General features: G+C 45.1%; 1 protein-coding gene across 1 annotated transcript in view; it reads left to right on the top strand.

Moving 5' to 3' along the window:
- CERK (ceramide kinase) overlaps window positions 1–21,333 on the top strand; it is a 47,794-nt gene extending 26,461 nt beyond the window's left edge. The window contains exons 7-13 of the mRNA XM_056846482.1: window positions 4,369–4,443; window positions 4,568–4,720; window positions 8,085–8,190; window positions 13,529–13,596; window positions 17,881–18,092; window positions 18,757–18,959; window positions 21,207–21,333. Coding sequence (XP_056702460.1) covers window positions 4,369–4,443; window positions 4,568–4,720; window positions 8,085–8,190; window positions 13,529–13,596; window positions 17,881–18,092; window positions 18,757–18,959; window positions 21,207–21,333 — 944 coding nt within the window. The remainder of the gene's footprint in view (window positions 1–4,368; window positions 4,444–4,567; window positions 4,721–8,084; window positions 8,191–13,528; window positions 13,597–17,880; window positions 18,093–18,756; window positions 18,960–21,206) is intronic.
- Window positions 21,334–27,123: the final 5,790 nt, after the last annotated feature.

Raw genomic sequence — 27,123 nt, 5'->3', positions numbered from 1 at the left:
TCCTAGAATCACTAGACAGGGGTCTGTGAACTAATGTTTTTGTTGTGGCTCTACAAACGCTCTTCCTTAATCTCCTTGGTAGTTCCATCAAGTTGCAGAAGGGTCTTATTCTGGATGGGAAGAATACCATGCAAAGCACATATGTGCTGAAATCAGTGCACAAAGAGGGGGTGCGATCATGAGTACACTGGTTCCACCTATGCATGATCATCACCTTGTGAGCGCATAAGTTCCCCTTGATTAGGAATGCTAAAAAATATTGGAGACCTGATCATGCGCGGGGGGGGGCACATGCATACCCTTCCTATGCCTATAGACTCCATGTTCGTGAGCTGACGATCATGTGTATGGGGGTTAGCGTACTTGTGCCTGCTTCCCCCTCTACCTGTGGTGATTTCAACACATGAAATGTCATACGTAGAGGGTTGTAGTCACACATCCAAATACAGCCAGTCTTGCATCACTGTTCCTTTAGAGACAGGGATGTTTACAGCTAATAGGCTAAAAGCAGGAGCATTAAGCCCTGCTATCCACTACAGTACATAGAATGTCCCTTCAGCTGAGTGCACGACCAGCCTTTTTTGGAGCATCAAAACTATCCCTTTTGTCTTTCATGCAGAGTTAACATTGTCATTTTGTCCAGTGTGGTGTAGTAGTTAAGAGTGTCAGACTAGTATCTGGGAGACCCAGGTGTGAATCTCCACGTGCCATGGAAGCTCGCTAGGTGAGCTTGGACCAGTCCCATTCTCTCAGCCTAACCTACCTCTCAGGGTTGTTGTGAGGATACAATGGAAGCGAGGAGAATGATGTAAGCCGCTTTGGGTCCCCATTGAGAGAAAAGTGGGGCACAAATTAATTAATTAAATAAATAAACTATGTGCATTTTCCAGGGTTTCCTGTTGCCAGACCACCTTGATAGTAAACAAAGCCTTCTGATTGATTCATAAGGAACAAGACACATTTCCAAGCAGAAACAAGGCACATTTCCAAGCAGAACAGGCATGGAGTGGGCATGTTTTTCAGTTTGAAGAGCCACAGTCTGCTTTGTGAGGCTCTTGCAGAAAGAAAGGGTTCATATCTTGCTGGTTATTGCCAGTGTAGGGTAGTGATCAGAATATTGGATCAAAACCGCAAAGACCCAGGTTCAAATCCCCACGCCTCCACAAAACTCACAAGGTTCCATCAGGCCAATCCTGCCCTCTCGCCCTAACCTTCCTCCATTGTACGAGATGGATGTTGTAGCAGCTATTTGCAACATCAGCAACGTTCATCTTTTTCTCCCATTTTCTTGTCATGCGGACTTCTCCACAACATCTATGGTGCAATCCTAGGCAGAGTGACACCCTTCCTACTGACTTAGGTGTAACTCTGCTTAGGACTGCACTGCTAGTCTTCTGTGCGGAGGGATTTGGTGGGGGAGTAGAGAGAATTCAGCCTTGTGTTCCCCCAAGCTGCAGCCCAACATGGTACAGCCCAGACACAGGCCCATCTGTATAGTGTCCCTCCCTGCATACATTGTTTATTGTAGAAAAGAGCAAGGTATTACCCTGCCAGAAATTTGGTTAGTCTTTAAGGTGCTACTGGTCTTTTGCTCTTTTCTGCTGCTAGTGACAGACTAACATGGCTGCCCATTGTGTTCTTTATCATAGTTAGGGAAAGCCCAGTATAGACCTTCTGGAATAATCAGGCTATGGCCTCATCCACAAAGTGAGGATTATCGTTTTTGCATTCATATGAATTGGCAACTGAGCTTCCATGCAGGAGTTTTATGCTCACTTTCCTCCATCAGCTGCAATTTTGGGAGTCTTTTTCCCTCTGCTGAGTAAATGGCACTTTAAAAAATATTAGTAATTGTTATAATGCTATAGTAGCAATTGGTGATGTGGCGGAGATGAAAACTGTTGGCCACAAGGGGTTCATAGAAAGAAAATGGCACCAATGCGGGCATTTCCTTAGAAAAAGTACCCATTCCCATCCAGACAGCACAATAATTTGCTTGGTCTGCGCTCTTCCCATGGGAGACCAGAGGCAAGCAAATTTGTAGAAAAGTTTTCCAAGGAAGAGAAAGGATGATCAGAGCACAGTTAAACCACAATTGCATGTAGGTGCCCCCCCCAAAAAAAACTCTCCAGTTTGGTAGCCCCAGTGGAGCAAAGCCTCCAAGTGCCCCATGTCTCTCTCCTGACTTACAAACTAACAAGAGCCAATAGGGGCTGGCATGCTCACACAGCTCTGAGACAGGGTGCAAGCTGACCTGGCTTTGGTGCATTTGTGGTTATTTAATCCTTGCCTTTCTTTTTCAAAACCAGAAACCAAATGGGTCTCAAAAGGACACAACTGGTCTGAGCAGGCCCACTGGAAAGGCCTCACTATCCCTTCTCCCGACAACCAGTTAATAGGCACTGGGCTGGAAGGAGAGGGTCTGACTGGCAGCTATCCTGGCAGGTGGATGGACTCTGCCTTCCTGCCTATTCCTTCCATGCCAGAGACACGATGAATTGGCCACAACAGACTGTGCAGAAAGGGGTAGTTGGTCCCACAAGGCTGCTCCTTGTGACTGGCAGTTCCCGGGAACTGCATGGCTCGGCTGGAACTCCCCCTCTCCAGGGCATGAGCTTTTAATAGCATCCAGAGAGAAGCCGGAGCTACCTCCAGCAGCTGTCCGTTACAGGCCTTGTCTGAAGGCCTCAGTAGCCTCAAAATTGCATGGTGATGAACACACACACACATACAAACGCACCAGAAAATTCCCAGGCCCTTGAAACAGATCTTCATTTTTAGCTTCATCAGGGATCTCATGTCTTCCATCCTAAAATTTACCAGAAATGTCTTTTTCTAACATTGTTAAAGGAACCCCGTGGCGCAAAGTGGTAAGCTGCAGTACTGCAGTCCACGCTCTGCTCACGACCTGAGTTCGATCCCAGCGGAAGTCGGTTTCAGGTAGCCGGCTCAAGGTTGACTCAGCCTTCCATCCTTCCGAGGTCGGTAAAATGAGTATCCAGCTTGCTGGGGGTAAAGGGAAGATGACTGGGGAAGGCACTGGCAAACCACCCCGTAAACAAAGTCTGCCTGGTAAATGTCGGGATGTGACGTCACCCCATGGGTCAGGAATGACCCAGTGCTTGCACAGGGGACTACCTTTACCTTTAAAATTGTTAAGAAGAGTGCCTCTGTGCATATGTAGACGGCCTTTGCCTCACACATGAGTAATCCTTTTCTAGTTCTCCTACTTGGCAGATAAGGGACAAAAACATGAACCTCAATAGCTTCCAGGTTAGATTTAGAGCCCTGGCCCATGTTTCAAGACTGACTTTAAGTTAAGTTCCAGAGGTTTTATGTATGTATATACCTGATAGGGCTCTTTCCTCAATAACCGGAGGTGTGTCTCCCCCCTTCATCTGCTCCCCTAAAAATCACTTCTGTCGGAAAGTCACATTATGAATTCTAGATTTTTTTTTGAGACAGTGATAAATCATCCACACCATCAAATCAAACCCAGGCTTCCTGTTGGACTGTCGTGCTGTTGCCCCGGCAGGTCCCATTTGAGCCAGAAACATCCACTTGACTTTATGTTGACGTTAATTAACTTGCAGGGGATTCATCAACACACAGTGAAGCCTGCGATGTACAAACTGCTAGAGCTCTGGTTTTCATTCAACTGTGTTCATCTAGCCAGCCTGCTTGAACAAATCAGACCATTTGCTTAAACACACACTAAGCTTAATTTTTTTTTTATCCCACACTTGGCAAACAGTCCCCGGCTTGATAAAAGAATTTCCACTGCCAGCTTTGCAACAATGGATCGATCTCCCTCTACACCCTTCTAGAAAATTGCATTGACCCCTCTGCAGACTAAAGGAAAGCAAACACTAGCACTTTGCCTTGTCACATTGTATACCAATGGGGGGCGGGGGGAAGAGAGATGTGTTTCCTGCTTTTGGGACTGGAGAGAGAGGAAGTTTTCAATCTGGGCCCTGCCTTGCCAAGGACCATGTCTTGAACACTACATGCCCTGTCCAGAATTAATTTAGGGAGCCACACCATTCCTGGTCCCCTGGTAACTCCCTGACTCAGCCGGCCCAGGCAAATGGGGACATGGCCAGTTATGGAGATGTCACTGTACCACTGAACTCACAGATTTCATAGCTCCAGAAGTAAGAACATGAGCCAAGCCACGTGTACCAAAGCAAACAGAAAGCATCACTAGCCAATGCAACTAAGGTTTTCATAAGCTTAGATATCAGTCGTTAAGGAGAGAAGCGGGCGCTGAAGTGGGCGGTCACACATCTGGAAAGAAAAGGACCCTTCTCTGAGTATTGCTACAATACTGTCCCAAGTATGCTAGTAAAACACTTCTTCCTCCCCTAGGATCAACAGACTGCATATGCTACGCAACAGTTGGCATCAATGATCCAGTAACATCAGCGTTACATATAATTGTGGGTAGGTATGCTTTCAGCATCTGTACTGGATCCCCCCTCCCTTTAATTATTATACCGGTTAGTGCTGAATCTGTTCTCACCATTCTTACAGCCTCCCTGTAATCTGAAATGTTTCTCCTCAACAGGGGACAGTCAACCTCTGGATGTCTCTTCAGTACACAGCAATAAGAGGTTTCTGAAGTACTTTGTGTCACTTTTGGGGTATGGATTTTATGGAGATGTATTAAAAGACAGTGAAGAGAAGCGCTGGATGGGGTCTGTCAGATACGACTTTGCAGGTAAAAATTAAAGCGTTGGCACCATTCATCCTGCAGAAAACCAGTCTACTGATAAACCCCTTTAAAGTTTTTTGTTTTGGGGGTGGGGGGGTATTTCAAGTTGAATTAACCATGACTTAATTCAGGAGCTTTATCAGAGTTTAAATAATGTTGATGGTCCTGAAGTTTGCTTTGGTCTTCTGTGTAGGCACTTGAAAACATGAAACATTAACAGCAGGGTTGTTGTTGTTTTTCATAAGTAGATTGATTTCCTAGATAGCTATACTTCGATAGGATCAGCATCGTAGGAACAAAGAGAGATTAGAGGGGGATTTTGTTTTCACGTGGTAGATCCTGTTCCTATCTGCTTCCTCATGCCAGGCTTCTGATTTCTTGTGGCGCTTTCTCATCTCTTTAACATCTAAAGCCACGTTTCATGTTCCTCTGCCTTTTACACAGAGATTCTGCTCATTTAGCCAGGTGTGCTGTAGATGGAGCACTGATATGATCAGCAGAGATGTTCTTACATTCTTAATCTTATGTGTAGCTCTGGGTGTGGTAAGGAAACTATGTCATAGAATAGTCCTGGATGCTGAGTTACGGTTGCCAGCTTCATGTTGGGACATTTCTGGCAATTTGGGGGTGGAGCCTGGGGAGAGTGGAGTTTGGAGAAGGGATAGAGCTCAGCTGGGATGTAATGTCATCGAGTCCACCCTCCAAAGCTGTCATTTTCTCTAGAGGAACTAATCTCTGTAGTCTGCAGATCAGTTATAATTCTGGGAGAACTCCAGGCCCCACCTGGAATTTGGCATCTCTTCTCCCTGGGCTAGGGAAAGGCATGATACTTTGCTGAACAGAGTGGTAGTCTATAGGCCATTGGCTTTACAGCAGTTCAGTATATAAGTGGGATATTTTATAAACATATAAGGGTTGTCAACTCCACCCTCCCCACACCCTGCTGCCAAATCTCCAGGAATTTCCCAGCCTGGAGTTGACAACCCTTATATGTATATAAAATATCCTAATATGTATATAAAATATCCTAATATGACCTGTAAAGCCAATGGCCTATATATAGGCAGGATATAGGCCTTTGGCTTTACAGCAGTTATATTAGGATATTTTATGTACAGATAAGGGTTGTCAACTCCAAGTTGGGAAATTCCTGGAGATTTGGCAGCAGGGTGTGCAGAAGGTGGAGTTTGGGGAAGGGAGGAAACTCAGCAGAGATATGATGTTATACATGTCAAGGAGGGAGAGACTACCCAGCCTCAGCCAGGCAGGGTCACCTCCTTTATGAAATGAGCCCAAAAATAAAAGTTGCTTTCAAAACCAGAACACTGGGCCCAGGACTCCTCCCCGGCCCAATGGGTATTGCTGCCACCAGCCCTCAATTCAAACATCCAGTATCCTCAGGCAGAGGTTAAGGGCAGCCTCTGCCTGCTGGCTCCAAATCAAAGTCCAACGCCTCTCCTGCAGGGTAAGGACCCGCCAGGTGAGAGTTGCACCAGCAAAAGTTTTAGGTTTTAGTAGGTGGTCTCTCTCTCTCACACACACACACTCAAGGCACTTAGATTTAGGCTTGGAATCCCAAAGGCAAAAGACACAGCCAATTGAAAGGCTAATGATTTATTTTATAAGATTTATCCTGGTTACAGGAAAGAAAAGGTTTCATGGGTTGTTAAGCAAGAAAATAATAGTTTAGCATAGCTTAACTTACACATTTAAGTTTCTAAGGTTCCAAAGATTGGCAAGGCTTCTCAAAGCAATGTTCAAATATTTACCAGTTTCAAGAGTTCTTTCAGCATACAAGAGTTCCAAAAGCAGTCCAAATGTTTCTCCGAAAGGACAATCCAACCAGAGTTTCCCCTCAGGGCCAAAATCAAAATGCATTCTGATCCCGCCGGCACAGCTCTCCTGCTGTACCCCAAAGCGTGCATGCTTGGCTCAAGACTGGTCTGTCTATATTCGTTTTCTCAATGGCATGAGCTCATAAAAGGCCAATCAGAAAACGAAAGTAATTTTACTGTTAATTAATCGCTTGGTCAGAAAGCTGACTCACTAATTGACGTATTCAGGTGATGAAGCCTGCACAACTCCCTGCACCTGAATGTCGTCACAAACATTAAGATAGTGCCTGACCGATTAGTTACCGTGACAACGCACGGCCTTGCTTTCCAAAAGGGGAGAGAAGGCCTTAACGAGAACCAGCTGGGGCCTTTCTTGCTCCTTCCACCGAAGCAGTTTTCAAAAGGAAACATTTTTACTGTTTTAATTTCACAAAAATCATAGGCATATAGCCTGAACCAAGAAAATCATGAAACCCAAGAAATTGAGGGACCTCAACTTCTTGACAATACAGTCTACCCTTCAAAGCTGCCATTTCTTCCTGATCTCTGTAGTCTAGAGATCAGTTGTAATTCCAGGACTACTCTGGTCTCCAAACAGGTTAGCAACTCTGTGCTGGGTGGGAAGGTGCAAAGTCACCAGAGAAAAATGCCAGGTGTGCTGAAAGATATAAGGAGCTGAAGTTTCTTCAGGTGATTTGGGAAAGAAGCACATCTGACATGCAATCCCAAAGAGAGTTACTCTAGTCTAAGCCCATTCATTTCAACAGGCTTGGACTGGAGTAACTCTGCTAAGGATTGCATTGTGAGACATGTTCTGCAGCAGTCTTGGCTTGGGGTCTTTCAGTGGCTGCCCCATGCTTGTGGAACAGTCTCCTGGAAGAGATTGGGGTGGGGGGGCTTTTACTCGCCTGCCTTTCCAGTTTTTCTAGAGAGCTTTTGAGGCAACCTCAGCCTGGGCAAAGGGGGCTATCCTGCTGTTGGAATATAAGGTGCTTTTAGACTGGGAAGAGCCTCGTGGCGCAAAGTGGTAAGCTGCAGTACTGCAGTCCAAGCTCTGCTCATGACCTGAGTTTGATCCCAACGGAAGTTGGTTTCAGGTAGCCGGCTCAAGGTTGACTCAGCCTTCCATCCTTCCGAGGTTGGTAAAATGAGTACCCAGCTTGCTGGGGGTAAAGGGAAGATGACTGGGGAAGGCACTGGCAAACCATCCCGTAAACAAAGTCTGCCTAGTAAATGTCGGGATGTGATGTCACCAAATGAGTCAGGAACAGGGGGACCTTTACCTTTACTTTAGACTGGTGTTTTAATATATTTTATATTTACTGTTTTGATATTTCTTGTTTTATCTAATAGCTTTTACATTGCCATTACCTGACTCTGGTCCTGAGATGCTTGAGAAAAAAGCAGGCATATACCTATTTAAAATAAATAAATAAAACTGGTGGGGAGGGTTTGCCGGTCTGCAAGAAAACTGGCAGAAAAAAATTTTTTGTGTTGTTTTAGAAGAGTTCATTCTTAATTCTTCTCTCTCCAAGGTTTCAAGAATTTCCTTTCCCATCATTACTACGAGGGCACAGTATCCTTTCTTCCAGCAACACACACAGTGGGGTCTCCAAAAGACGGAAGAATCTGTAAAACTAGGTAGGCTAAATATATTTATTTTTCATCCTACTGATTTCAGAAAATGTTGGCTTCAAGTGTACAGCCCAAAACTGTTCTTGATTTCTAGCCTTAAAGCCAAGGTTCCTTCTCTGTGCAAATTAAACACTACAATAGATTTGGAAGAACTACCACCTCTTATTTCAGCAGTAGACACTGTCACCTTCCCCACAGTACACAGAGTACTACACGTCACCACAAGAGCAACACAGGCTAGATTTCCACAGAGAAAATATGTCCAGACTACTCAGGCAGAAGAATCATGCATTATATCAAAACAAAAAAGCCAAGCTCTTTCCCCAGCAAATTGGACATAGGGAATCCCTAAACCAAATGCCTGGAGAAGGTAAATGAATAAGGAGGGTCTACAAACTGAAACTCAATCCAGACATGACAGAGGTGAGGTTGGTCAATGGAGAACCTGCTCAAAGACTGGGTATTCAGTTTGGAGAGGCACTCCCCCAAAGGATCAGGGTCATAACGTGGGAGTGCTGTTGGATCCTAGCCTACATTCGGAGGCTCGGTCTCCTCCACGGCACATAGGATCTTTTAATCATGCTTTTTATATGCCATCTTTGGTCTTCCCGCAAAAAGCGTGATCTGGCCACAATGATCCATGGTCTGATCATACCCAGGTTAGATTACTGTAATGAGCTATACATGGGGCTGCCTTTAAAAACTGTCCAGAAACTTCAGCTGGTCCAAAATCCAGTGGCCAGGCTACTGTTGGGTGAGATATAAGGATCATATCACTCCACTGCTGAAAGATCTGCACTGGCTGTCCCTCTATCTCCAGACACAATAGTGTTTGTTTATTTATTTATGGTATAAATAATATATAAACATTTATTAACCCCTTTTCTCCCTTGTGGAACTCAAGGTTTACAATATTAATAAATACTATAAAATACAATAAAAATAACAATTATAAAACCTATAAAAGTCACAGTTCAAAACTCCAATTAGGACTGTCAATAATAAAAGTTAAATCAATCAAAATGCAGTCCTAAATAAAACTTTCTTCCAGTGCCTCCTGGAGATCGACAATGAGGAGGTCAGGTGCATCTCGCTGGGGAGGTTGTTCCATAATTGTGGGGCTGCCACCGAAAAGACCCTCTCTTGTGTATCCACCAAACGAGCATCTTTAATTGGTGGGACAGTCAGGAGGGCATCTTCCTGCAATCTGAATTCCTGAGCAGGAATGTATAGGAGAAGATGGTCCTTCAGATACCGCAGTCCCAAGCCATGCAGGACAAAATCAACACCTTGAACTCAGCTCAGGAGCGGATTGGTAGCCAGGGTAATTGCTGTTGTGTCAGGGACATATACTCCTGATAGCTGGCCCCAACCAGCAGTCTACCCTCAGCATTCTGCACTAGTTTGGAACACTCCACAAGGGTAGCCCCAAGTAGAGCACATAGAAATAGTCCAGCCTAGATGTAACTAAGGAATGGATCACTGTGGCTAGATCTGATTGACCCAGAAATAGATGCAGTTGACTCACCAGCCAGAGCTTGGCAAACGCACTCTAAGCCGCAGCAGCCACCTGGTTTTCTAAACTGACCACTGTGTCAAACAGCATTCCCAAGCTGTAACTGGCTTTTCAAAGGGAATATAACCCCATCCAAGACAGGAGAGACCTCAAGCCTCAGGTCTGCCTTTCTGCTAACCCCAAGCACCTCTGTCTTGTCAGTATTGTGTTTCAGCTTGTTCACCCTCAAACAGTCCATTACTGACTCCAAGCACCATTTCAGAACATCAATAGTATCCTCAGAATTAGATGGAAAAGAAAGGTAGAGCTGGGTATCATCCACATATTGGTGACACCACAGCCCGTACCTCCAGTGGCTTCATATAAATATTAAATAGCACAAGGGATAAAATGGAACCCTGTGGCACCCTACAGGCCAATGGCCATGGGCCAGAGCAGGAATCCTCCAACACTGTCTTCTGAGATCAGCTCCCTCCTCCGATAGGACTTGAGTCACTGTAATATGATGCCCTTTAGTCTCAGTGCTGAGAGGCAGCTCAGTAGGATACTATGGTCAATAGTATCAAAGATCACTGAGAGATCCATTAGAGCTAGCACTGTCACAGTCACGGATACTTCAGTAATTACATCATGATCAAGTACTTCTATAATCCTTTTTCTAGATAGAAGGGAATATATTTATTTAGTTATTATTCAATCTTATACCCCGGGCAAGGCCGGGTTCAGGATGGCTCACAACCAACCACAATAATACCATAATATACTAAAATCATTGAAATCACAAAATTATCTAAATTCAATAAGATTCCTATTCTAATTAACATACAAAAATATAACAAGTGGCACTTACTTGTAGCATAAGACCACTGCAGGGCCTCCAAATAGCCAGAGCCCCCCCCCCCCCCAATATATCAGTCTGTAATAACTCGGGCTGGAGGGGGAGGATAGGGAGGCCAGCACAGATGACAACTCATCCCACTTCAACATCTTGCCCAAGAATGGAAGATTGGAGACTAGCTGGAAATTTTCTAACGTAGGGTTCAGGGACTTTTTCTTTTCTTTTCAAAATAGGTGTTTGTTTTTTTTCAAAATAGGTCTAATAATGATAATAATAATAATGCCTCCCATTTCTACACCATCAGCTCCCCAGTGAACCAGGGAGATTGTTTGGCTCTGCCTGGGGGGAGAGGGTGCTCAGGGGCAATTGTGTCAACAGCCTGAGCCATCTCCCTATTCCAGGAAGTGGTCAGAGCTTCGACAGGATCATCAGCAACCAAGGTGGGAAAATCCCCAAGCGCCAACAGGAACCTATTAGGATCCATCAGGTGCCTGGGGCAGACCATCTTAATGGGTCCAGCACCACTACAGAGGATAGAGGAAGCAGTAAGTCTGAACTCTCTCAGGTAATGGTCTGTCCATGGCAAGGGAGTCAGCTTTAACTCCCCCACCTCCAGATCACCCTCCCCAGCAATATAACAGACCAAATCCAGTGTGTGCCCCGTTAAATGTGTGGGGCCAGTAATCCCTTGAGACAGGCCCATGGTTGTCTTGAAGGCCTGAGCCACTCCTGACAGCCTGGCCTCAGCATGGAAGTTAAAGTCACCCAGGATCCCCAGTCTGGCATGCCCAAGACCAGATCGGCTAGCTCAGGAAGGCTGGACAGTAGGATAGACAGCACATCAGCAGAATCCCTAGCCTCTCCTGGTTGCCCATCTTCAGGAACACACTCAAACTGGTAGACTGCTGGATGAGGAACCTCGATAGATGGATGGAATCATGGTAAACCCCCACAACCCCACCATCCTATCCCCTTGGCCTAGCCTGGTGCTGTACAGAGAAACCTGGAGAACAGAGCTGGCTCAGATTTACTCCCCCAGCCTCATCCAGCCAGGTCTCCGTAATACATGCCTGGTCAGCCTACTCATCCAGGATTAAATCCTGAATAGCAGTAGCTTTTTCCATCTACTAGCCTGGCCATCAGCAGGATCTTAAGGCCAAGGAGCCCAAGCTTGGCGCAGCTAGGTCTCCATCGGCCGGGGGAAAGACTTAAAGGAGGAGTGGCCAACTAGGGACCAGGCCTCCTCCTGGAATGGCCAGTCGGCATTCCACTGCCATATCTCCCCCTACCCAGGATTAGGGGAATGGCAGCCCCCTCCCTGATTCAAAGTAACTTGAAGGACTGAAGAGCTTAGGGGGCTGGGAGACTTGGCAGACTACCTCCAGAGCTCCCATACTGTCCAGCCTACCAGTTAAGATCCTTTTCCCTGAGCCCTGCTGACTGCATTCCTGCCTGCAGAGGTGAAGCAGCTGGTGACCAGAGACAGGGCTCTTTCAGTGGTGGCACCTCACCTTTGGAATGCCGTCCCACTGAGGCTCACTTCACATCTGTTTTGCTATTCTGAAGGCACCAGGCCAAAACTTTCATCTCTACCCAGGCTTTCAAGTGAGAGGTTCTACATATATATATTTTGCTTGTTTTTATATCTTACTTCTAGTGTGAGGGCTGTTTATGGGTATAATTGTAAGCTGTGTTATGTTTTTGTGGTTTGTTTTAATATTTATAATATTACAGTGATTGTTGTTTTTGTTTTTACATTGAAATCTGCCTCAAGCATGTCTTGTGAGAGGCGGCAATTACATTTTCTAAATAAAATACATCATATAGAAAAAACTGCCCAGTTCCAAATGTGGCAACAGGTTACCTCCTGAGCATAGGCAAAACCCATTCATCAAGTCTTCCCAACAAAAATCGAGAGGGTAGACAAAGCTAGTTGTGGCAGACCCTGATGTCCCAAGCACACCATGGTACAAGACATACAGAGCCTCCACCCCCCAGGCATAAAGTAGAAGAATCCAGAATTATTAAAAGGGTCATGTTTCTTTTATGTCTGTTGTCATTCTTTGCTTCCACAACTATGAGATATCTGTATAACTTTAACACTTGAAAAACTACCCATCAGTTTTCATTTAAGAAAAAGGGAACATAGTCCTGCTAAATATAGTTGCATCTGCCTGAGACCCTAGAGCACTGATCCCTAATGAGGCACTCATGCTGCTTATGGTACTCACTGATGTATTTTTTTGCCACCCGCTTGCTTCTTTCCCAAACCAAAGAGCCAACCATTGGAACAGGAGGTGGTTCAGAACACCCCATGAGGCATCACCTTTGAGTCTGCAGGTAGTACCCACTCGGAAATAACAATTCCCACAAGAGTAGGATGTTTGGCTCGGAATCTCCAAACCCTTTCTGATTTCCCTCTTCCAATGGCAGCAATTTTGTGATTGGTTCCACCTCCCATGACAGCCATTTTGTGGTGGCACCCACTACCTTTTCTCAAAATTCCAAAAGTGCCCAGGGGCTCCACAAAGTTTGAGATCCCAGCCCTAGAGAACTATAAGCAGCATGAAGCTTGATGGGACAGTGGTTTGACTCTAGAGAGCATATGTTCACTGATTGTAGCAGTTTATATGCTGTGCCCCACCTGTCAGGATTCCAGGATGGAAAGAAAAAAAATAAAACCTAGTACTAGAATATAATCAATTATAAAATTTAGGAGCACATCAGAACCAAAATAAAAACAGAATTCAAACTTATAAATGCCCGGCAAATGGGATAGATTAAGCAAAGTCCACAGCCAAGTGACCAAGTTCAAAGACATCTAAAATGTGCTGGCTGGCTGGAAACACCCCCTCCTCTAAAATCAGCCTTAGAAAACTTCAAAACTCACTTCAGAATTAATACTATCTATCTGTCTATCTGTCTGTCTATCCATCTAGTTAGTGTGATTTCTTCCCTGTATCAAAATTGAATTGACCTTTGTCTTCCAGGTGCCGCATTTGCAGACAAAGCAAGCGACAGCTGGAACCGCTGCAGAAGTATGAAAAAGACAGACTTGGTAATTGTATACTGCATGGAAGTCAGTCCTGGATAATTATGCAATTGGGCCTTTGGCCTCTAAGGAGTTCATTATAAGAATTTATATAAGACTAAACCCAAATTCAGAACAGTGAAATCAGAACAGAACAGAAGAATTCCAAAGGAGATTCAAATGGGAATCTGACCAAACAGGCTTCCTTAAAAGTTACATTTTTCTGGTGGTCAGTATTAGTGTTCATTCAGTGTAGATGGTGATTGTAAGTGACATAGTTACAGCACACACTAAAATATAGCTGGACTGTATTTGCCAGCAGCTTTCTTAGTGCCACTTTATAAATCTACAATATAGTGCAGTGTGTTCAACATACAATATCCACTGTTAAAAGTATGTCTATAGGTATACTAACAAGGATGAAATAAAACCCCAAGCTTCCCAGTCTCTGTTACTCTATAGCAACAATCCGCAATATGGCACCCGTGGGTGAGCATGATGTCCAACTTGGGGATAAAATCTAAAGGGTCTATCCCTACAAGCTAACTAACTAGCAAGCCTCTGAGCTTATTCCATGCAGGTTATTCTTTGCCACCCTGTGCCCCCGGGGTGATCACAGATACAGACTTTGTTCTGTCTCTGGGATTGCAAACTTCTCCCTGTAGCCATTTAGGGGCCAAACTCTCCCAATCTGCAACTCTTCATCAAAGCAAAGAGCCAGTCTTGCTCCCAATTTCCGCCATTTTGCGATTCACCCCACCCCCACTGCTGCCCCTTTCTAACACCACCCTCGCTCAAATTTCCAAATAATGCTCATAAACTCAACAGAGTAGGAGAGCCCCTACCCCATATGGGCACTGGAATGCCTTTTATCTAGCTACTATTTTCAAGCTCACCTCACCGCTGGAACTCAAAGTAAGTATAGAAGCATTGAAGGCGTAGCTTGGGTCTTGTACGTGCTGCCGTCCCTGAAGACACGCTAAAGCATTTAATTTCTTGTAAATAATAATATTAATCCTGACTGAGGAAAAAAAACTCAGACAACAGCAGCAGCTCATGGTCTAATTGAAAACAACACTTTCACCAATGGATTGTGTGGCGATAAACAGCTGTTAAAGAACAGGCGGTGAGGGCAGGACTGTGGCTCCCATTTTGCCAGGGAGCCAAGAGGGCCTGCAATCTCCTAATCCACTTTGCTGGCTGTACTTAATAAACATGACTCTTTTTCATTTTATTTTTGCCTATATCTGTTGCCAAGATGCAATTCAGCACTACTTAGTGTTCCAAAGGGCATCTTTTTGATTTAATTACTTCAGTAATTACATCATGATCAAGTACTTCTATAATCCTTTTTCTAGATAGAGAGGGATATATTTATTTAGTTATTATTCAATCTTATACCCCGGCCAAGGCCGGGTTCAGGATGGCTCACAACCAACCACACTAATACCGTAATGTACTAAAATAATTGAAATCACAAAAGTATCTAAAATCAATAAGATTCCTATTCTAATTAACATACAAAAATATAACAAGTGGCACTTACTTGTAGCATAAGACCACTGCAGGGCTTCCAAATAGCCAGAGCACACACCCCTCCCAATTTATCAGTCTGTAATAACTCAGGCAGGGGAAGGATAGGGAGGCCAGCAAAGATGACAAGTCATAGCTGCCCTCAACCATAGGCCTGGCGGAATAACTGTTTTGGAGGCCCTGCGGAAAGCTTTGATATTCTTCAGGGCCCTGGTCTCATTGGAAAGGGAGTTCCACCAGGCCAGAGCCAGGGCCAAAAACACCCTAGCCCTGGTTGAGGACAGCCTCACGCTCTTTGGGCCATGGACCACTAGAAGATTGTTAATTGAGGATCGTAATGCTCTCTGGAGGGTGCACTAAAGAAACAAAGGCCCCAGACTGTGTAAGGCTTTAAAGGTCAAAACCAGCACCTTGAACCTGATCCAATACTCCAGCTGGAGCCAGTGCAGTTGGCGAAGCACTGGCGTAATATGCTCCCTCAGCAAGGTCCTGGTAAGGAGCCTCGGTGCAGCATTTTGTACCAGCTGGAGTTTCTGGATCAGTCTTGAGGGCAGCCCTACATGGAGCAAGTTACAGTAATCCAGCCTAGATGTAACCGTCGCATTGATCACTGTGGCTAGATCAGGGTGAGAGAGATAAGGCACCAACTGCCGGGCCCAGCAGAAATGGAAAAAGCCGCCTTGGTCACGACTGTGATCTGAGCCTCCATTGTTAAGGAGGCATCAAGAATCACACCCAGACTCTTGATGGCAGGAGCAGGTGTAAATTGCATGCCATCAAGAGCCAGGAGCTGGCACCCCATCTCAGAGCTTCTCCAACCAAGCCACAGGACCTCCTCTGATGGATTCAGTTTCAGTCGGCTTTTCCTCAACCACCCAGTCACACCATTCAAACATCTGGCCAGTGTGTCTAGAGCAGAGTTTGGATGGCCATCCATCAGCAGATAAAGCTGGGTGTCATCAGCACAAAACGCCAGGCAAGCTGGACAATGGGGTGTATATAGATGTTAAATAAGATGGGAGAAAGGATTGCACCCTGAGGAACCCCACACACCAAGGGGTGCCACTGTGATACCTCCTCCCCAAGCGCCACCCTCTGTCCCCGGCCATGAAGAAAGGAGCGCAGCCATTGAAGGACTATACCCCAGAGTCCAGTGTTGGCAAGGCAGTGGTCCAAAAGATCATGATCAACCAAGTCAAAAGCTTCTGATAGATCTAAGAGTATCAGCAGCCCCAACCTGCTTCGATCCAGCTGTCAGCAGCAATTGTCAGTGAGGGCAACCAAAGCCGTCTCTGTCCCATGGCCAGGGTGGAAACCAGACTGGAATGGGTCCAGAGCCGATGACTCATCCAGAAAAGCATGCAGCTGTTTGGCCACCCCTTTCTCAACAACCTTACCCAGGTTCGAAAGATTTGATACCAGTAGATAGTTGGGTAGATCCCTATGATCCAAAGATTTTTTTTCAAGAGCGGACGCACCACTGCCTCTTTCAAAGCCCCTGGGAAGGTCCCCATGTTAAGGGATAGGTTGATAATCTCTCCCAGGGGAGCCTGTACCGCATCCGGACTAGCCTTGACCAGCCAGGATGGGCACAGGTCCAAAAGGCATGTGATGGGCCTTACAGACAGCAGGAGCCTGTCAACACTGGCTTGAGAAAGCCGACTGAAATGGTCCAGTATTGGACCAGAAGACAGGCAAGGGTTCTCTAGTTCCTTTACTGTATCAAGGTTGGCAGGGAGGTCATGGCGGAGTGATAAGACTTTGTCTGCAAAAAAGCTTGCAAACGCCTTACAAGTATGGGTCGAATTAACAATTAAATTTGGTTACACCGGTTGATATACTATTGTTTGCTCTTAATACATCCAGGTGACAAAGACAGCTCTTTTCTGTCATGCTGTGCCTCACACACACATACCCCTGGTCTATGAGCACTTTTGAAATTTGAGAAAATATAATGGACACCCACAAAACGGCTGCCATGAGAACATGGACAGTCACTAAATGGCTACCACTGGAGGCAGGCTCAACACTTTGGTTTGGGGAGGAAACACTATTTAGTTTCTATTTCCAAAGAAAACAGAGGGTTTGCTGCCTGTGCAGCCATGGGGAAAGATTACCAAGCCCAGAAAGTCAGTCACTGTGGTCAAGCTGAGGGCACATTGCTGTGACATGCCTGCCTGGGATGAATTCAGCTTGTCAGTCAGTCAGTCACAATGTAACCTGAAGCTTTCAGTTTGTTTTCTATTCCATTCAATACCTTTCAGATGTTTTCCCTAAGATTTAAGGAGCAAATTGATTCCAGGAAATACATTGACAGGTGCCATGTTGGGGATCATGGAAGGAAGGCAGCAGGGTATAGCCCGATCTCATTTTGGAAGCTAAGCAAGGTCGGTACTAGGAAGGGAGACTGCCGAGGAAGGCTCTGCAGAGGAAGGCAATGGCAAACCACCTCTGCTTCTCACTTGCCTTGAAAGCCCCTTGCTGGGGTCGCCATAAGTCAGCTGTAACTTGACAGCAGTTTACACACACACACATGATAGGGACCACTGCTATTTATCTAATTAGGAAAAGCAGTATACACTGGCCCTGCAGACAAAACTCTATTTAAAAACCATAATGTCCTTTCGACTTTGATGCCTTGCTAATAACCCCCCTATTGAAACGCACTCCGTTATCCATTGTGTCAATGGTGCCTTAAAATCTGTTCAGAAGCCCAAAGTGTAAGAAATAGCAGTCATTTCTTTTCACCCTTATGAGTATGCCTGTTTCTCCTTGAAGGGTATGACACAAGAGCTCAATGGAAGGTGATCAGAGGAAAGTTCTTAGCCATCAATGTAGCCAATATGAGCTGTGCCTGCCCACGGAGTCCAAAAGGCCTTTCACCATCTGCTCATTTGGCAGATGGCTGTGCAGACCTCATTCTTGTTCACAAATGCTCCCGATTCAATTTTCTGAGGTACCTCATAAGGCATACTAACGAGGATGATCAGGTATGTATTCTTTCTGTAGGACTGTGATATTTTCAGGGTCTAAGTTAAGGATGTCCATGTTCTGATTTTTAAAAAGAGAGATATTATTATTTTTTTGGTAACTTACAAGAAGTTCAGTTATATCACCAGTTTCTGGAAGCATCCAAGTGACAGCAGCTGCACGTAGGTTCTGCCCAACAAAGGTTATACAGATGTATAGCCCTGAAGCGAGGGCCTTTTCTACTGGGGTGGGGGGAGCAGGTAGCTAATATTCTACAGAGCGCCATGTACCTTGATGGCTTATACAAATTACCATAATACACAAGCCAGGAGCCTGTGAGGAATTGTGGAGGGGGGACAATTTGGACTACAACCCCAAATTCAACCACAAGGATTCTTTAAATCTTCCATGGTTTAAGCAAGCTAATTTCCTCCTCCCCCCTTTCCCTTTAATTGACCCTCATATGCTCTTAACATTCCATGCTTGTGGAGTATATTTAGTTCTCATCAGGATGGCTGGTGTTGGGTTTCCCCCCCTTTTGATTAATTTACAATGTCGTAGCTTTCAGCATACCAGGGGAGGCCCCCTGAGTACGTAGAGCACTGCTTCTTGTTGACAGGTGGCCTGTGGTCTGCTTTCATGACCATCACAACTATTAAGTCACCTCGTGTAATGTCTCCACAGTTTAACTTCACCTTCATAGAGGTTTATCGGATCAGGAAATTTAATTTTACAGCACAACATTTGAATGACAGCGACGAGATCATACAAAAGAAGCACTTTGGGCAGTTCTGCAGAGACCACCCCTCTTGCTGCTGCACCTTATCCAGCAGCAGCACCTGGAACTGTGATGGGGAGACCCTGGAAAGTTCAGTAATTGGCGTCCAGTGAGTAACTTCCTTGTTCAAATGGATCAATGTATAGGGGGAAAATGCTGGGGAGAGGGGGGGAGAATGCCTCACTTGGTCACTAGTTCTCTCGTTGCCAGGGATATCAAACCTGTTACAGGATTACCAGAACAACAGAAAACTGGAATTTGGTTCACACATGTAGACAAAAGCAAAAGATGTGCAATAGTGTTTTAGTAAGATCAGCCAAAATGTACAAGCTTTCAGGATTTCTAGAGCCCTTTATCAAGATTAATAAAAAGAAGAGGGGAGACAGAGAAAAGGGTGTCTGAAGCTATTATTGTAAGGCTTTTTGTCCACATCCTGCAGACTTCAGGATGTGGGGAGGAGCTGTGGCTCAGTGGTAGAGCATTTGCTTGGCATGCAGAAGGTCCCAGGTTCAATCCCTAGCATCTCCAGTTAAAGGGACTAGGCAAGTAGGTGATGTGAAAGACTTCTGCCTGAGACCCTGGAGAGCTGCTGCTGATCTGAGCAGACAATACTGACTTTAATGGACCAAGGGTCTAATTCAGTGTAAGACAGCTTCATGTGTTCATAGGCAATGGGGGGGGGGGTGTTGGTACAGCTTTAGTATCCCTTATACAGAAATCCAAAATCCATAGGGCTCTAAAAACCAAAAGTTTCCTCTCCTGGCCCCAACCTGACAAAGAGCACTCTCAGGCCCAAGAAGACTCACCTCTCCCCCATCTCCAGCCCTCCCCTCCCAATCCTACACAGCATGTCCTGTCCCTCACACTAGCTGTCCCCGCCCTCCTGCTACCAGGTATGGATGCTGCTGCTGAAGAGGTCACCCCTGCCCTCTCTCTGCATCTGGGATATCCGGTGCATCACCCAACGCGGGAGGCGGGCCTCATTCTTGCATCTCTGCAGCTGCTGCCTCCTGGGCCTAGCCATCCTCCAGCTGGCTCCCAGGCCATCTTTGGCCAAGTGTGGCTGGTTGCTCCTCCTCCAAGGTCTGGGCCCCTGGGCCACTGCCCCGACACCCTTCGCTGCCATGCCATGCCATGCTGATGCCACGCTTGGCCTCTCATTGGTCGGGCCCTTGCTCCAACCCCTGCCTGCTTCTGTGGGTGGCAGTGCTGGCCACTCCTGAGCTTCCTCTCATCACCACAGGCCTGCCAACCTCTTCCTCCGCCTCTCCTCTGGGCCCCAGGAGGCCATTTGCCCATTGGTCTCTGGCTGCTGGGGTGAGTGGGGCACTGGCTGGGTGTGGGGGGAAGGAGTCCAGGGTGGGAAATATTCCAAAATCCAGAAAAAAATCCATTATCTGAAATGTTTCTGGTCCAAAACATTTCAGATAAGGGCTACTCAACCTCTATCAGGATGCACATTTTAGGAAGGTAAGGTAACAGCAACCTCCAAATGAAAATATGAAAAAAACAGTGGTTAACCAAATGCATCTCTAACACAGGAGTCCCTACTCTTATTAAGTGAGTGGGAACTTTTGGAATGTAGAGGATGGTGACTAGGAATTGCCATAATATGCCTGCCATAGGGACGAATCTCAAAATGGCTGACATGGGGTGCTGGGGCCAGTCACAACATCTTAGGAGACTGCAAGATGGAAGCAGCTACTTCTGAATAGGTACTCCCTGCAGACCCCAAGGTGATGCTTTCTGTTGTTTTCTGAAGCATCTCCAACTTCAAGGAGGTGCATGAAAGCGCACTGGCTCTTTGCTTGGGGAAGAAGTAAGTGGGTGCTAGGAAACATCACACTGGAGATCACCAAGTAAAACACACAGGTGCCTTAAAAGGCTATGAGCAGAAGATTAACAATGTGACATTTTAGTTGATAGAGTAGATTAAAAATCAAGGGATTGAGCAATATTGTCTAGGTTTTAGTTGGGGGGGGGATTTTCCATCAGCTTACTCTTGCATAATAGGTGCAACATCTTGGAGCAAACAGAATTTTCAAGCCACCTCATATCACCTCAAAGGCAGTGCATATCGATAGGATCAATTCACACCTTCAGCTGTGAATCAGTGAATGCTGTGTCATCTTAGCAAATAAAAGCATGGGCTGATGAACATGTGCATGTCTGAACGGAACCTGACATTGCCTGGTTTGTGCACTTGTCAAAACAGAACCTAAATATACCATGTAATAACCCTGATTTTCTGGCAGTACCCCCTCCTAAAGTGTGATTCCTACTGTTGAGGAATAGCATTTGATCATTATTAATGTGGTTATAATCTTGTCAAGACTCTTCACTCTTTCTCTTGCAGGGTTCACTGTCAGTTAATCAACCTCTTTGCAAGAGGAATAGAGGTCCCTGGAAAGTATGAAGAACGATCCTCCATGATACAAGCTTCATCTCATCTGGCACGTCTGGGCTCTGTCTACAGTAACTAAGCAACAGGAAGGCAACTGCCTGGAGAAATAAGCATTTCAGGCAGGAAAATAAACATTTTAAAACTGGATACTTTTTTGTGATTAAATTTTAATTTGGGTAAATACTCATTTTAAATGGGTATCTTCGAAAGAATTTATTTTTGTGAATTATGCTATTATTTTAGAATAATTTAACATGAGCGATATGGTAGGAGGAGGAATTGGCGCACCTTTTCAGCACCTTTTCAGAACAACTGACAGTGCATTTTTGAAGAGCTAATTCCATGGCTGGATTGCAATAACAAGGGGCAAGAAGTTCTGTAGGAATTTTGCCACTGAATTTGAGGTGGGATGACACCTTGGATGTCATTGTGTGAATTTTCTTTGCCCTATCATCTTAGGAGTTGGTCACAGTCAGATTTTTTGAAAGGATCTATTATATTAGCCATCTGTGGTTACAGTACTTAAAAGTAGCAAGTTCTTATGTCCTCACCGGCTCCACTGTCTCCTTAAATTACAGCAAAACCATTCAGTGTGACAGTATTTTGCAACTTATCAATGCAATTTAGACACACGCATTCCTGGCTTTAAATAATAACTCAGAAGTTTTTATATATATGTCCCGCGGCAAGGAGATCTGCGGGCCTCGAGCCGGCCAGAGCACTTACCTGGGGGCAAGAGGCCATATATATATAAAAAGAGCCTCGTAGCGCAGAGTGGTAAGCTGCAGTACTGCAGTCCAAGCTCTGCTCACGACCTGAGTTAGCTCCCAACTGAAGGTGTTTTCAGGAAGCCGGCTCAAGGTTGACTCAGCCTTCCATCCTTCCGAGATCGGTAAAATGAGTACCCAGCTTGCTGGGGGTAAAGGGAAGATGACTGGGGAAGGCCCTGGCTGCTTGCACAGGGGACCTTTACCTTTCAAGAGGCATGGCTTCATATGAAAGCCACATTATTGCTCTAAAAACTCCTCTGCTCTTTGCAATTCTTAAGAAACTATAAAAGATCACCTGAATCTGTTTGTATGGCCACAGCAAGCACAAATATATGCAAAAGCCATTCAAGATGGCTGTTATGCAATATCTAAGAAGGGAAAATGAAAGACATTCCAGGACACCAGCAGACCTTCAAGATGTTATTTTCAGTTCACCTGAAATGTTTCTCATAGGCAGTTTATACAGTCAGCAGGGCTGACTAAACTTTTCCTGGCCTTCTGCACCTTAGATTGTAGTTAAGCAGTCAAAAATTTGAATGCTGCCCCCCACAAAACACTGTATAGATTAGGCTTCTCCCTGATATACTGGATTTCTGTGAGCAGAGAGTTGTTTTCAAGAGGGATCATTCAGTCGCTCAGCCTGCAGCCTGAATTGGGGCAGTTCTAAGAACGCTGGTAGTATCAACTGACCCCAAGACAATGCTGCGTCCTTCTAAGAGATTCCTCTGCACCAGGAAGAATCTCTTCATAAGAACAGCAGTGTAGAATGTGGAGACTGCCAGCAATGTGGTTGGCAGACATTGTTTTTGGTATTTAGTAACTACTGAAATCAAGATGCAAGTGGGTATTTATTTTGATGTATGGACATTGTGGGATGAAACTGACATTGGAGAAATCACAAGTTTGCTTTACATGTTATTTGCTGATACAGCAAAAGAAAAAAAGGCTCGCAATGATATTAGAAATGTGCTTGTGTGTGTTTTTGTGTATAATTTACTGAGGGAGGGTGGGATTTTATAGAATTTGGACAAAGCTCTGCTGTGTCATTCTGGCTTTTAACTTGCTTTGAAGAGAAACCAGCTTTGTACAATTTGTCAATTTCTCCCCTTTTATGCTTTTCTTAAGAATATTCCATTTTCCAAAAACTTGAAATGGCAATCCTATGTTCATTCACTGGGAACCATATCCTATTGAACTCAACAAGATGTAACATTTGGGAATAAATGCCTAAGACTGGGTCCTGGGTTTGCTTGGACTTAATTAGATGGATGTTATTTTCAGTTTCTGAAAATGCTGAAATCCTTGAGAATGGTTCTCCTGTTGGAGATCTTTGGTGACAACAAAGTGACTTTCAGAGAAGTCCTCCTCTACAATCCAGCAGAATCCTTCCTATGCAGACAGCTGCAGTCATTTAGGTAAAGCAGTGAATTGGCACCACAATTTCAGTGCAATGTTTTCCAATGGACAGAGCCCATTGGCTCCTTCTTGCCAACCCATTGCATGATAATTGGGTGTGCAGAGATCAGGGGAATTTAAACTTTGAATGGTGGATTAATTGTTGGCATCTGCGAATCTATGCAGTGAATGCAAGTGCACGCAGTTGCTAAAACAGCATTTATATGGCCAGCAACTGATCAACAGATGATGTCTCTGGTACAGAGCACCTACTTGGTTTCCCTTGCATTTCAGCAAAGGAACCATTTCTACTTTGTGTGCTTCGAACGTTGAAGCAAAGGCTTGGTTGCTCAGAAGCACTTCTCAGTGTCTTCCTCCTACAGTAACCCCTTCTGCCTTGGTTCCAGCCAGCTCCTCTCTTTTGACCGGGCCACCTTTCTTGCCCGATTATCCATCTTCTCCCGCTTCCCAGGATCAAGCCCCATCCCCAGTCCCCCTGACTGATGGCAACCAAAATTCAATATCCAGCAACCAGACACTGGTTGCTGCTGCTCCCAAGGAAGGGGCGGAACTCTTCCAGAGCAGCTCCCATTGGCCACTGTTCACCACTAGATGAATGCCCTGCCAGCACCCACTCTCAGTGATACCTCATAAAAGGGGTAACTGTATACAATTTTTTTTTAAAAAAAAATGACACATAACTAGCTTCTTCAATCTATTTGTGTGTAACAGAATGGTCTTGATTTCTAAGCAGTGGCTAAGACCTTGCCTGGAACTCGCTAGAGTATCCAGTGAAGGAAATTTGCTATTTCTCCTCATCCATCTCTTTCTTCATTGAAATGGCTAGATTCAAGTCAAGTAGTACCTTAGAGACTGACAATATTTTTTTTTGGGGGGGGGTAAGCTTTCAGGAGTCAAAGCTCCCTTCATGAGGTGTCTGATGAAGAGAGTTTTGACTCTCTAAAGCATATGCCCCAAAAATCTTGTTGGTCTTCAAGGTGCTACTGGGCTCAAATCTAAATTATCTACTGCAGACCAACTTGGCTAGCCTCCTGAACCTGCCTTTATTGGAATATCAACCCTACACGTAGGCCCTTTGCTCCTCTGCTCTGGAGACGTCCAAGATCTAACTAAATAAAGGATCACCCAGAAGGTCAGACCAGAACCAACGGGTTGAAATTAAATCAAAAGAGTTTCCATCTAGACATTAGGAAGAAATTTCTAAAAGTTACAGAGGTTCCTCAGTGGAACAGGCTTCCTCGGGAGGTGGTAAGCTCTCCTTCCCTGAGGTTTTTAAGCAGAGACTGGATGGCCATCTGTCAGGAAGGCTGATTCTATGACCTTAGGCAGTTCATGAGAGGGCGGGCATCTTGGCCATCTTCTGGGCATGGAGTAGGGGTCACTGTGTGTGGGGGGGGGTAGTTGTGAATTTCCTGCATTGTGCAGGAGGTTGGACTAGATGACCCTGGTGGTCCTTTCCAAATCTATGATTCTATGAAAAGATTCACATCACAGGGAGAAAGACGGCATCTGTAATACTGGAGTCTACAGAGTGGAATGATATAATTGAAGAATGTCACAAACAGCTTTCGGAAAGCAAATCCTTGGCAAGAACAGAAACCATAATTTTCCACTGGGTATGTGGAGCTGGCAGTTCTTTGAGGATACAAGTCAGCATTTAGGGGAACATATGTTTTTGATTCACTGGAATTATTCCCAATTAGACATAGCAAGTTTAATTTGTATCATACATAAGACAAATCTTCAGCTTACTGTGTGGACTGACTAGTGCATATATATGAGGAGAGGGGTTGTGGCTCAGTGGTAGAAGATTCTGTTTTGCATGCAGGAAGTACCAAGTTCAGTCCCCAGCATCTCCATTTAAAAGGCTCAGGTGGTGGGTGATAGCAAAAACCTATACTTCAGATCCATTCAGGGTACAGACCTTGATAGAAAATGGCAGCTTCATGTTTCCATATATAAATGATCCAGAAAGATTCACCAACGTAAGAGATCACACTGTTTGCAAGTTGTGTCCACACCCTATTCTGAGTATTTCAGTTATCACTTTAAGCTGCATCTATTTTGGATTAAATGAGGGATGCCATCTCTGAGATGGGGGATTTGGGGTTGGAACAGGGAGAGAAAAGGGACCTCAGCAGGGTATACTGCCATAAATCCACCCTCCAAAGCAGCCATTTTATCGAGGTGGAGCCCACGTGCTGCTTATTCCCCCAGTCTCTACTATGTACAGCACAGGTTACTTACCTATTCTAAGCTACACTAAACCACCTGGACATTGGCAACCCTATCTGAAATGTAGCCAGCCCTTGGGCTTGCAAGTCAGAGTTATGACACAAAATATCATGCAATCTTTCGAGTTCTCCATAACTCTGTCAGGCTGAATGCTTTTGGGGGGGGGTATTTTTGTAACGCTTCTGTATGTTAAAAATTTCCCTTAAAGTTTTACTCTAATTCTGCAGAAGAAGAGGTGGTTAGAACCTCTCTCTATGCTAAGGTTTTTGCCAACATGATATTGTGTTTTATTCCACTGCCTCATTCAGCTGCATATGTTGACCCAGCCGCATCCACAGAACCCCCTACAACTCCACACCATGATATAATAGGGTTGCCAACCACCAGGTAGTAGCAGGAGATCTCCTGCTAATACAATTGATCTCCAGCCGATAGCGATCAGTTCACCTAGAGAAAAACAGCCGCTTTGGCAATTGGACTCTATGGCATTGAAGTCCCTCCCCAAACCCCGCCCTCATCAGGCTCTGCCCCAAAAATCTCCCACCAGTGGCGAAAAGGTACCTGGCAACCCTATGATATAATCACCAGGTACAAGTTGGGTTGTCTTTTTAAAATAACTTACTTTTACCTTGGACCCATTACAGTGATGAAATAATCTCAGTTTCTAAAGGAGCTGCCCACTTCACTAGAATATAGGCTGAGTGCCCGGGGGAAAGGTGCTCAGAAGAGCTACATGTGGCTCCCAAGCCACTAAGTGAGTATCACTGGTTTAGATGCAAACGAACACAGGGAAAATGTTACAAACTCTCCCAAAGCCTGATTTTGTCCTATAGCTCCCTCTACTGAAAATTCCCGTTGAGATAAATGCATTTCATCGAATTTCTTTTTTCTACACCCCATAAAACAGCTGAAATTTCCCAGAAAACAAAACAGTCCTCCTCTCTTTTGTTCCTGAATTTTAGCCCAGCCTCTTTATGCCTTCATTTCTACTTCAAATAATCTTGGACATTAATTTTCCTCCCTTGTTTGGCTCGCCTATTTTATACCAGTCCAGTCCTCTTCCTTCTTTCTTATGTTGGTTTCTCTGCTTGCTGGCTTGTTCCCAATAGCCCTTACTTGCAAATCCATCCAAGCTCTCATTTGGCACAGAAAATGCCCTGAAGCCACATGACACCACTTAAGCTAATCAGGGCTGGCCTTCTGAACGGCCTGCACGAGCTGCTGCTCAAGAACCACACATAGGGCTTTCCCCTATGACCCTGTGGAAGGCTAGCTACGGCCCTGTGTTGGAACATGACCTGAGTCATCTTCTAAAGGGATGAGCTATAACTAGGGTTGCCAGGTCCCTCTTAGCCCCCGGTGGGAGGTTTTTGGGGTGGAGCCTAAGGAGGGTGGGGTTTGGAGAGGGGAGGTACTTCAATGCCATAGAGTCCAATTGCCAAAGTGGG

The sequence above is a fragment of the Euleptes europaea genome, chromosome 3 (genome assembly GCF_029931775.1).
Source record: "Euleptes europaea isolate rEulEur1 chromosome 3, rEulEur1.hap1, whole genome shotgun sequence".
Lineage (NCBI taxonomy): Eukaryota > Metazoa > Chordata > Lepidosauria > Squamata > Sphaerodactylidae > Euleptes > Euleptes europaea.
This window is presented reverse-complemented; position numbering and strand designations above follow the sequence as displayed.